This window comes from Amphiprion ocellaris, chromosome 14 (genome assembly GCF_022539595.1).
Source record: "Amphiprion ocellaris isolate individual 3 ecotype Okinawa chromosome 14, ASM2253959v1, whole genome shotgun sequence".
NCBI lineage: Eukaryota > Metazoa > Chordata > Actinopteri > Pomacentridae > Amphiprion > Amphiprion ocellaris.
Window position 1 is genome coordinate 3842503 of NC_072779.1, and position 11767 is coordinate 3854269.

General features: G+C 44.2%; 1 protein-coding gene across 1 annotated transcript; it reads right to left on the reverse strand.

The window, feature by feature from the left end:
- Positions 1 to 1249: 1249 nt before the first annotated feature.
- Positions 1250 to 8550, reverse strand: LOC129350551 (cell adhesion molecule 1-like). Its single transcript, XM_055017425.1, has 3 exons — positions 8524 to 8550; positions 6984 to 7146; positions 1250 to 1496 (listed from the first exon to the last, which is right to left on the reverse strand). Exons 1-3 carry the CDS (start codon positions 8548 to 8550, stop codon positions 1378 to 1380), a joined length of 309 nt encoding a protein of 102 aa, XP_054873400.1. The 3' UTR covers positions 1250 to 1377.
- Positions 8551 to 11767: the final 3217 nt, after the last annotated feature.

The following is an 11767-nucleotide window of genomic DNA, read 5'->3' on the forward strand; positions in this document are numbered from 1 at the left end:
TTAGTGTACAATACAGTTGTGATTCCATTGGATAGTGTGTCTGTGACGGACCGCTGATGGGAGGACCTGCACCGCTGTGATTGATTTTCATGTTCATGTGTTCCTAACTTAAATTTGAACGCTTGGAGTTTGGTTAAGGCTGTTTTCTCCTCTCTGTAAAGTTATGTACACTACACCAGCATCCTTTGGCTGCTGATTGGCCAATATTAACACCAAATATTTTTCTCCCCCGAAGCCTTTTTACTACAGAGGATGTGCCAAAAAACTGTTTTAAGACAATTTACATATTCTTACTTTTCCATTTGTAAGAAAAAATATTCTGGGGTGAAAGCAGATGGAAATCAGTTGAAACTCATCATTACAACTCAATAAAAGCCGGTGGGAAAACAGGCTCTCCACTCGGCCTAATGGAAGAAAAATAAAACCAAACAGAGGAAGAAATCAAAATAATGAAATGGCAGCATGCTGGGGAAAACAATACACTCCTTCTCTTTACTGAGAAAGGTAACAGTAGTAGAGTGGTAGAGCTGCTCTGAGCAACAAACTGAGGCTCTGAAATGGATTTAAAATGGAATTTGCCTGATAGAATGTAAAGATCCATTTTCCTTTGCTGCCTTCTTTTTGATTATGTGTGGTGGTCGGGGTCCAGTACAACCAACCCATCTCTCATTTATGTCCATTGTACAATGATATGTAAAGCATTCCATGCATTGTTGGAGCTGTCAAAAGTTGAGGGAAAAGAGAGGGAAGTAATGGCTTGAGACAAATCACAGTATACTTGGAAAGAGTTTCTGTTATGCGGGAGAGGATGCATGTGTGCCGACACATTTAGAGAAAATGAATAAAGTGGCTGTGTAATTTTACCCTCATACAAAAGCCAACAGCACGTTGATAATTACGAGTGGGGAGATGAGACGGGAGCAACGAGGTTATGCGAACGATGATCAACACAAATGCAAAGTATGGACAGAACCAAAACATTTAGAACAAGGCACAGAATTTTCTGCAAATGGTTGAACTAAATAAAATTCGTACCAGCAGTTAGGGAGGTGTCGAATGGTGAAGCTCTCTACAGTGATTTCTGGAACCCTCCCACCCCCGACCTGACCCCCGTTACCGAAAACCCCGGACCCCCAACATTTTTTGTCCTTTTTTGATTTGGATTTTTTTTTTTAAACACACAAAACATTCCATCTACATCTGCAGACTAAACAACGGCTTAAAACCAGGCCTTCCTTTAAAACCCATGCCTCTCTCCTTGACCCCTCTACTCTCACTAAACCCTCCATCAACCCCCACCTCGTCCTCCTGCCCCCCATCCCCAGAAAAACAGCTCAGTGTCCAAAGGAGGACACTAGAGTGAGGGGTCCTGTTTGATTAGATGTAGTACTCCTTCTTTTCGTCCGAGTTGGTGTGGCCGCCCTCTGCGTTGATGATGGCTGTATCTGCATCCGCTGCATCGTCTGCTCCTTTGGCTTCATGTGTGAAGTAGGTACCTGAGGATGAGGAGGAGGACAGGGTCACGGACTGGATAATAGCCTGCTGCTCAGATCATACCAAAGATTAAAATCTGCCCCTCCTTGGGCACTCGTATAGCTCAACGCGTTGAGTGGGTGATCCATATACAGGGCTGGTCCCCGACGCAGCTGGCCCGGGTTCGATTCCCGCTCGTGGCCCTTTGCTGCATATCTTCCCCTGACTCTTCTCTCATTTCCTGTCTCTCTCTCACTGCACCTATCCAATAAAGCTGATAAAAGGCCAAAAAAATAACTTTAAAAAAAAAAACAAAAAAAACTGCCCCTCCATCTCGCAGCACCTAATTATGCAAATCCTTCACTGTGCCGCATTTACATACCCCCAGCACCAGCAAGTTATAATATTCAAATTGTACAACATTTTCTGTCTTTTTTTTTTTTAAACTGACGATTGGCACGTGAAAATCACGGTTTGAAATGATCTCGAGTGTGGGGAAGAGCTTGGTGCACACCTTCAAATTAACCTTGTCAAGTTCAGCAGAAAAAGAAAAAAAAAGGAACTAGTCAGCCACTTCAAACCCAATTTACAAGATTTATTCACATCCCTTCACAGCAGAGTTTGGTGATGATGGTAATATTCTAGACTGGATGTGGAAGGGAAGTGGCAAACATGGAAAAAAATAAAAGCACAGATGCTGTTTTGAAAAAACAAAGGGCTCAGAATGGAAAAAAGAATGGTGACCTGGTATATGTAGAGATTCTCGTTTAATCTGACATTTTAACTTGGTTTGCTGACAGGCATCAACCTATATCTGGTAAACTTTTGATTCTCCAACGTCAATTTGAAGAGTCTTATCAGAAATTTGTGGTAATGTGACACTATTTTCCAGTTAAAACTCATCTCTGGTTGTTGATTTAACCTCTACAACCATCTCTGGTTGTTGGTTTAACCTCTAAAAACCATCTCTGGTTGTTGATTTAACCTCTAAAAACCATCTCTGGTTGTTGATTTAACCTCTAAAACTCATCTGTGGCTGTTGATTTAACCTCTAAAAACCATCTCTGGTTGTTGATTTAACCTCTAAAACCATCTCTGGTTGTTGATTTAACCTCTAAAAACCATCTCTGGTTGTTGATTTAACCTCTAAAACCATCTCTGGTTGTTAATTTAACCTCTAAAACCATCTCTGGTTGTTGATTTAACCTCTAAAAACCATCTCTGGTTGTTGATTTAACCTCTAAAAACCATCTGTGGCTGTTGATTTAACCTCTAAAACCATCTCTGGTTGTTGATTTAACCTCTAAAAACCATCTCTGGTTGTTGATTTAACCTCTAAAACCATCTCTGGTTGTTGATTTAACCTCTAAAACTCATCTGTGGCTGTTGATTTAACCTCTAAAAACCATCTCTGGTTGTTGATTTAACCTCTAAAAACCATCTGTGGCTGTTGATTTAACCTCTAAAAACCATCTCTGGTTGTTGATTTAACCTCTAAAAACCATCTGTGGTTGTTGATTTAACCTCTAAAAACCATCTCTGGTTGTTGATTTAACCTCTAAAAACCATCTCTGGTTGTTGATTTAACCTCTAAAAACCATCTGTGGCTGTTGATTTAACCTCTAAAAACCATCTCTGGTTGTTGATTTAACCTCTAAAAACCATCTCTGGTTGTTGATTTAACCTCTAAAAACCATCTCTGGTTGTTGATTTAACCTCTAAAACCATCTCTGGTTGTTGATTTAACCTCTAAAACTCATCTGTGGCTGTTGATTTAACCTCTAAAAACCATCTCTGGTTGTTGATTTAACCTCTAAAAACCATCTCTGGTTGTTGATTTAACCTCTAAAACTCATCTGTGGCTGTTGATTTAACCTCTAAAAACCATCTCTGGTTGTTGATTTAACCTCTAAAACCATCTCTGGTTGTTGATTTAACCTCTAAAACCATCTCTGGTTGTTGATTTAACCTCTAAAAACCATCTCTGGTTGTTGATTTAACCTCTAAAACCATCTCTGGTTGTTGATTTAACCTCTAAATCTCATCTCTGTGCATCCCGATTACACATTTGAGTTTTTTTTCAAATAAAATAATCCATTCAAGTCTTAAAATGGTTTCTGTGTCACTCTATACAATGGAAAACTGTAATATTGCAGTAATTTAGTTGTTTCCAGGACTGTCATCTGCAGTTTCAAGGTGGACATGCTAAGCCATTGTTCTGCCTGCTTTTTATTCTCATGATATGTCTTTTGGATATAAAAAAAAACCATCATTTGGACATGTTTACAAGATAAAAGCATTATTTAAGGTGATTTTTCAGACAGCTTTGCTCTTCTCAGAGTTATAGGTCACTTCAGATAAATGTGTTATTGACGAATGATTGGAAAGTTTCCAACAGAGGCAATTAAAAGTCACTGATAATTCTTTTCTAAGTGGCTGCTCCAGTCTGATCATCGTGCTGCACAGGTGTGACCACCAAAACAAGCCAGGAAATCTCTCTCCTTTGTGATTATTATTATTATTCTGCCATGAATATTCATATCTGGCCTCCAGGCACTTTAACTCGTTAACCGTTTACCACTCATACCTTAAACAATTAGTCAAAGTGACCTCGGCTTCATTTGTAAACTTGGCATCCGGTTGTATTTCCTAGTGAAAATGTGTTGTGAACAACCTGAGAGGAAAACAGCGTTGTGACAATAATCCAGATGTGAATATTAAAAGATATTTCCAGCTTGTTGAAGCTTGTGATTCATAGTTTGACTGAGTTTCCATAACTTTGTATGAACCAAAGTTAGCGCTGAGATCTGGCCAAGAATCATGAACCAGACAGGATGCAGAAAGTAAACTGTCTAAATGTGGAGAAAAGGGCATTAGTTGGGCCTTTGGTGATCCTGAATAGACTGGAAAACAGCGCTGAGTATGGTGGCTCGAGGTTGAACAGGGATGTCAGTCTTTAAAGTGTGAGGGCAGCGTTTTACACTCCCCTTTGCTTTCTCTTTAAACTTAGTTTGACTAACCTGGGGGTTTGTTTGTGACTTCTCTGAGCGTCTAGCTGCTCTTGCTTCTTTCCTACTCAATCTCCGTCTTAGCAAAGTTGCTGCAGCTTCAGATGACAACAGAACCTGATAGGCTGCAGTGTTATAGTGACCCTTATGGCTGCATTTCCTTGAATATCCACTAGAGGAAGGCGACAACAGCAAATCAGCCCAATCAACATTTTTGGGAAATCTTTGAACATTTTTTGGTGGAAAAAAGAAATGCTAAAAATGTTTAAGAACATTCACAAAAATATCAACCAAAATCCAGCGAAAATTGCTGGATTTTGGTTGATATTTTTGTGAATGTTCTTAAAGAAAATATTAGAAGCTTTACTGATATATATGGAATCATTTTAGATATTTTTAGGATTTTTTGGGAAGATTTTTACTCATTTTTTGAAAATATTTACAAGAATTTTCTTGCCAAATTTGTGGATTTTTTTTTTTTTTTTTTAAATAAAATTTTTAAGGGAAACTTTTAAGGAAATATTGGAATTTTCTTCCTGAAGGTTTTGCAAATTTTCTGAAATTTAGGGAATTTTTTTCAGAATTTTTGGATTTTTTGTCAGACAATGAAACAACATTTTTGGGTTGCCGTAACTTCTACACCTGGCGTTAAAAGTCACAGGATAAGTTTCTCTAACAGACCGTCCCTCCAGCCTTCAGCGTTAATCGATCATGAAGACTCTGTCAGCGGCTCACAGGAAGCTTTTCTTTACTAATCTGGTTCATTTTGCACAGAGACAGACAGAGACCAGATCCAGACCAGCAGGTTGATGGGAGAGAAGCTAAACTTTATCGGCAGTCGGAGTTAACGGCGTGACAACGTGAAGCTGAAACATGTAGCAGGAATATTACTGCAGACACTCACACACAAACAGCTCACATGTTTGCTTGAACTTTAACTCCTGGACAAACATCTGATGGGAAACTGAGTTCACCTTAAAATAAAATAATAATTCACCTTTAATTTGCCTCATTTACACGACTTCCCCTCTAAAGTGCTTAATGTGGCCGATTCCATTTCCTGCTGCATGAGAAATATCTAAGTGTGAAATTTGTTATAGATTCTAATTATTTCTGTTATGAGGGCGGCATACAGGATTTGCTATACTATTCAGCAGGACTGCATGAAAAATGTAATTTTACTCATCATCAGTAACCCGTAGCCTTAATAGCCGTCTCTCCATCATTTGGATCACATCCATCTAATGATGTCTGAAGGAAAAAAGTAAAGAGGCTTCACTTGATCAAGCTTTCAGCCTGCGGGTGCTTCAGAGGAAATCAGTGAGCCGCTATTAAAAGGTACTGATTTAAAAATGTTAATGATCAACAGTACATTTAAATTCTGTTTATAGGAGGTATGTAATATGTGCATCTATAAAAATGACATGATTTCAAAAAATAATACCCAGGATTTAACTCTCTGAGCTCCAGAACCTCCTGAAGGACAGCAGATTTTTAGAAAGTTGCTAGAATTAATCAGAGCCAGAAACGGTTAAAACAGAAATAATTTTAAACTTTCCAACAGTCCTTGAACTACCCATCAGTGTCTTATAGTTGGACAAATCTAAGCTTTTAATCAGGTTCTTTAATCAAACACTTTATTCTACATATTTAGGGAAAAATAAGGCATTTGCTGAAACCAGATTTTGTTAAAAAAAAAAAATAATAATAATAATAATTCTGTGCTCTTTGGTTCAACCAGGAAGCTATTAGTGATCCAGATGAAACCGACAGTCCCATGACAAAAATTTTAACATTTTTTCCAAACTTTTGAAGATAAAACACATAATATTGCCAGATTTATCATTTCCTGTCTGACTTTTTTTTTTTTTGGTTAAATGCAATTAAAACACTGAAAAATTGTAACAGGGTTTGAGTTAATCTTATATTTTACGGGTGATAATGAGCTTTTTACACCCAGCTGATAGCAAACAAATGTAAATATCTGCAGCATGTAGAGTCATGATTTTTCCAGTCTGGGTAACATTCCTGGTCACTAGGAAAATATTGTATGTGCCCATTTTAATTTTTTGTAAAATAAATAATCGAGGAAAAAAAAAAGATTAATTTCCTACTAACTGTGTTTTTCTGCACAAAACACAATTCTGAATTCTGTCTATTTCCAGCCGTGTTGGTGAAGGATTTAATATGTTGGTGAAAAACGAGCCCACAGAGATCTGTATGGTTCAGAAGGTTAAGGAGAATCCTATATTGTTCCTACAAGTATGCTGCAGAAAGTACTTTCTATTATTTCTGCAGCCTTCTGTTCCTCTGGTGAATAATTACCGCTACTGTCCAGAGTTTCTTTTAGACCAACAGGTCGAATCAACTATCAAGCATCTGAATGCATTTTTCTGCAGTAAGTTTGTGAGAAGAGTCCAGATTATGGACATTATAGTTCATATTATCACCATATTCAGCAGAAATATTGTGTCTCTACTGGTGATAAATCTGTATTTTCACCTTTGTGTCTCGCAAAGTAGCGTCCCAAGACGATGAGTAGACAGAGCATGGCGAACACCACGACGGCCACCACTCCTCCGATGACTGCATGGTCCACCGTTCTGGGAGCTCCTTCTCCAGCTCGAGAATCTGAAAGCACACAAGAAGAAGAAGAAAAGCCGTCCTGTTAAAGCTCCTTCTCACACTTTGGGAATAGCAATCAGCCACATCCCTACAGGAACGTCTGACAGTTAAACGTGATGGAGCTGTAGATTAGACTTAATGCCAGACATTTAAATGTACCAACGATGGAATCTGCTGCTTTTACAGGACTGAGACACGATTGTCTTGGTTGTCTGCTGCTGTGGGCTTAACTCATAAACTTCAGTAAATCTAGAGCTGCCCAGTCTACTGAGTGCTTTTCCTTTTCATAAAACTAAATGGATCCAGTAGTTAGAAGGAATACCGAGGAGGAAATAAACATTCATAGATGGAAAAGTTAGAGAAACATCATTATTTTCATACCATGACAAGTTAAGACAGAGCAGCATGGACGTCTGTAGGAGTGAAAATAAAGGAAAACATTTCACATGTACGCTCCATCAGAGCCAGAAACTGCAAAAACTAAAAGAATCCTTTGATTTTCATATTTCTGATGGTCCTTGAAATACTCATCTGTAATGTGGATGGAAAACTGTGGCTGCAAATTGGTGGTATTTACAGTAAAACTAAATATTTAAGTTATACATAGATATTTATATCTATAAATGTGAGCATAAAATTGATTGGTATATTTCGCAGAAATCACTTTATGTCTCATTTAAACATTCGCCAAACATAAGCCGTTTAATCTGGCCAGATCCTGTGAAAAACTAAAAATTCTGAACTTCTCAACACAACAGATGAGCAGCTGATAACTGAGATAACTGAAAACCAGCAAACTTGACAAAAACTCAGGAAGTTTTTGGTTGAACTGCAGGAAGTGTTTACGCAGAGCAGAAGTGAGACGAGTATTAAAGCCAATTAAAATATCTGTAGAAGTTAAATATCTGTAGTGTGCAGAGTCTTAATTTTTTCCAGTATTGGTAACACCTCTGGGCACAGAATATAGTACATTTAATTACGTTTTTATTTTTCATTTTTTAAAAGTAATAATCAAACATATTCAACTTTTGTTTTGTCTTCTTTAATTATTTAGTGAATTCTAAGAGCATATCTTTGAGATCTTTCTCTGCCTTCATGGTTGTTCTGTTTCCATAGAAGTGCATGATTTTATATTGCAGTGAAAAATGAGCCACAGTGAGTAAAAATGCAATAAAAACTCAGAGGGTTAACCTGGACTTTTTCCACTTTAACTCAATAAATAACCAAACTAGACTGCTTCATTTTTCCACTGCTGATCTTTGCATCCCTTAAATGCTTCATGGTTGAAATGACAAATATCCTACATTATAATTATTCAGTTCAGTTTCTTTCTTCCTGTTTTTTTTGGGCACGTTTGTGTCTTGCTGACACTTTAATAACCACTGAACACAATTACTACAATAACTGGTTGGATTGCCATCAGGTACTGAACAGGAATTACCATAATCCTGTCATATTCTACCTTTCATTAAGAATCTATTTGTCACAGTTTACAAATCATCAAGATTAGAAAAAAAATACTACAAAAGTTTTTATGCACACAACAAAGTGTTCAGTACTTCTTAACAGTGTGGGAAAAGTTCATTATGTTGGTTTTTTAACTTTCAGAGTAGGAGTTCAGCTAAAAAAGGTGTGTGATTGGAAAACAACCTGAACCTGTGTTTTAATGTGATGTGAAAGTTATTGATCAGGTGAAGGGATCCATGACAACCCCGCCTTAACATCTGTTCGTGGACCTGATTGCTCCTTCATGGGACAAAAGAGCTGCATGTTTTCACTATCATTGTAGAGGATGGGGGAGGTGGCGCTGAGATGTGACCTACAATGAATTCTGTATTCACTCTTTTATTCAACCCTCTGAAGCCTAAAACTGCTGCTCCACCGCTGCTGCTGTGACCTGCTCTGCTCCACCTGTCCACTCAGCGGCTGTTCCACCTCCGCTGCTACCTCCTGCTCTGCTCCACCCGGCGGCTGTCCCACCTCCGATGCTGCATCCTGCTCTGGTCCACCCGGCGGCTTTTCCAACTCGGCTGCTGCATCCTGCTCTACTCCACCTGGTGGCTGTTCCATCTCCGCTGCTGCATCCCGCTTTGCTGCTGAGTAGAAAGGTGGAACAGCAGCCGTGTAGAGCATAACAGGAAGTTGCAGTGGAGGTGGAACAGCATTCGGGTTGAGAAGAACAGGAGGCAGAAGCGGTGGAAAAGCCGCTGAGTGGACAGGTGGAGCACCTCCGCTGCTACCTCCTGCGCTGCTCCACCCGGTGGCTGTTCCACCTCCGCTGCTGCATCCTGCTCTGCAAAACAAAGCAGCTGCTCCACCTCTCCACTCGGGCTGTTTCACCGCTGCTACTTTGACCTGGTCTGTCCCACCTGTCCACTCAGCGGCTGTTCCACCGCTGCTGCCCCCTGCTCTGCTCCACCCGGTGGCTGGTCCACCTCCGATGCTGCATCCTGCTCTGCTCCACCCGGCGGCTGCTCCACTTCCGATCCTGCCTCCTGCTCTGGTCCACCCGGCGGCTGTCCCACCTCCGATGCTGCATCCTGCTCTGCAAAACCAAGCAGCTGCTCCACCTCTCCACTCAGCGGCTGTTCCACCGCTGCTGCCTCCCGCTCTGCTCCACCCGGAGGCTGTTCCACCTCCGCTGCTGCATCCTGCTCTGGTCCACCCGGCGGCTGTCCCACCTCCGCTGCTGCCTCCTGCTCTGCTCCACCCGGCGGCTGTCCCACCTCCGCTGCTGCCTCCTGCCCTGTTCCACCAATGGCTGCTCCACCTCCGATCATGCCTCCTGCTGTGCTCCATCCGGCGGCTGGTCCACCTCCGCTGCTGCATCCTGCTCTGCAAAACCAAGCAGCTGCTCCACCTCTCCACTCAGGGGTTGTTCCACCGCTGCTGCTTTGACCTGGTCTGTCCCACCTGTCCACTCAGCGGCTGTTCCACCGCTGCTGCCTCCTGCTCTGCTCCACCCGGTGGCTGGTCCACCTCCGCTGCTGCATCCTGCTCTGCAAAACCAAGCAGCTGCTCCACTTCTTCACTCAGCGGCTGTTCCACCGCTGCTGCCTCCTGCTCTGCTCCACCCGGTGGCTGGTCCACCTCCGCTGCTGCGTCCTGCTCTGCTCCACCCGGCGGCTGTCCCACCTCCGCTGCTGCATCCTGCTCTGCTCCACCCGGCGGCTGTTCCACCTCCGCTGCTGCATCCTGCTCTGCAAAACCAAGCAGCTGCTCCACTTCTCCACTCAGGGGCTGTTCCACCGCTGCTGCTTTGACCTGGTCTGTCCCACCTGTCCACTCAGCGGCTGTTCCACCGCTGCTGCCTCCTGCTCTGTTCCACCCGGTGGCTGGTCCACCTTCGATGCTGCATCCTGGTCTGCTCCACCCGGCGGCTTTTCCAACTCAGCTGCTGCATCCTGCTCTGCTCCGCCCGGCAGCTGTCCCACCTCCGCTGCTGCATCCTGCTCTGCAAAACCAAGCAGCTGCTCCACCTCTCCACTCAGCGGCTGTTCCACTGCTGCTGCCTCCTGCTCTGCTCCACCCGGTGGCTGTTCCACCTCCGATGCTGGATCCTGCTCTGCTCCACCCGGCGGCTGCTCCACCTCCGATCCTGCCTCCTGCTCTGCTCCATCCGGCGGCTGTTCCACCTCCGCTGCTGCATCCTGCTCTGCAAAACCAAGCAGCTGCTCCACCTCTCCACTCAGCGGCTGTTCCACCGCTGCTGCCTCCTGCTCTGCTCCACCCAGTGGCTGGTCCACCTCCGCTGCTGCGTCCTGCTGTGGTCCACCCGGAGGCTGTTCCACCTCCGCTGCTGCATCCTGCTCTGCTCCACCCGGCGGCTGTCCCACCTCCGATGCTGCATCCTGGTCTGCTCCACCCGGCGGCTGTTCCATCTCCGCTGCTGTCTCCCGCTTTGCTGCTGACTGGAGAGGTGGAACAGCATTCGGGTGGAGCAGAGCAGGAGGCAGCAGCGGTGGAACAGCCGCTGAGTGGACAGGTGGAAAACCTCCGTTGCTGCATCCTGCTCTGCTCCACCACCTCCGATCCTGGCTCCTGGTCTGCTCCACCCGGCGGCTGTCCCACCTCCGCTGCTGCCTCCTGCCCTGTTCCACCCAGCGGCTGTTCCACCTCCGCTGCTGCATCCTGCTCTGAAAAACCAAGCAGCTGGTCCATCTCTCCACTCAGGGGCTGTTCCACCGCTGCTGCTTTGACCTGGTCTGTCCCACCTGTCCACTCAGCGGCTGTTCCACTGCTGCTGCCACCTGCTCTGCTCCACCCGGTGGCTGTTCCACCTCCGATGCTGCATCCTGCTCTGCTCCACCCGGCGGCTGCTCCACCTCCGATCCTGCCTCCTGCTCTGCTCCACCCGGTGGTTGGTCCACCTCCGCTGCTGCATTCTGCTCTGCAAAACCAAGCAGCTGCTCCACCTCTCCACTCAGGGGCTGTTCCACCGCTGCTGCTTTGACCTGGTCTGTCCCACCTGTCCACTCAGCGGCTGTTCCACCGCTGTTGCCTCCTGCTCTGCTCCACCCGGTGGCTGGTCCACCTCCGCTGCTGCATCCTGCTCTGGTCCACCCGGCGGCTGTCCCACCTCCGCTGCTGCCTCCTGCTCTGCTCCACCCGGCGGCTGTCCCACCTCCGATGCTGCATCCTGCTCTGCTCCACCCGGCGGC

Excerpts from the sequence above, each read along its gene's own strand:
- LOC129350551 (XM_055017425.1), bottom strand. The coding sequence starts at position 8,550 with ATGGTAATTCCTGTTCAGTACCTGATG. Across the intron at positions 7,147-8,523 it reads TTCCTGTTCAGTACCTGATG|GACGGCTTTTCTTCTTCTTC; the intron begins GCAATCCAACCA and ends GAGCTTTAACAG. Across the intron at positions 1,497-6,983 it reads CTACTTTGCGAGACACAAAG|GTACCTACTTCACACATGAA; the intron begins GTGAAAATACAG and ends CCTCATCCTCAG.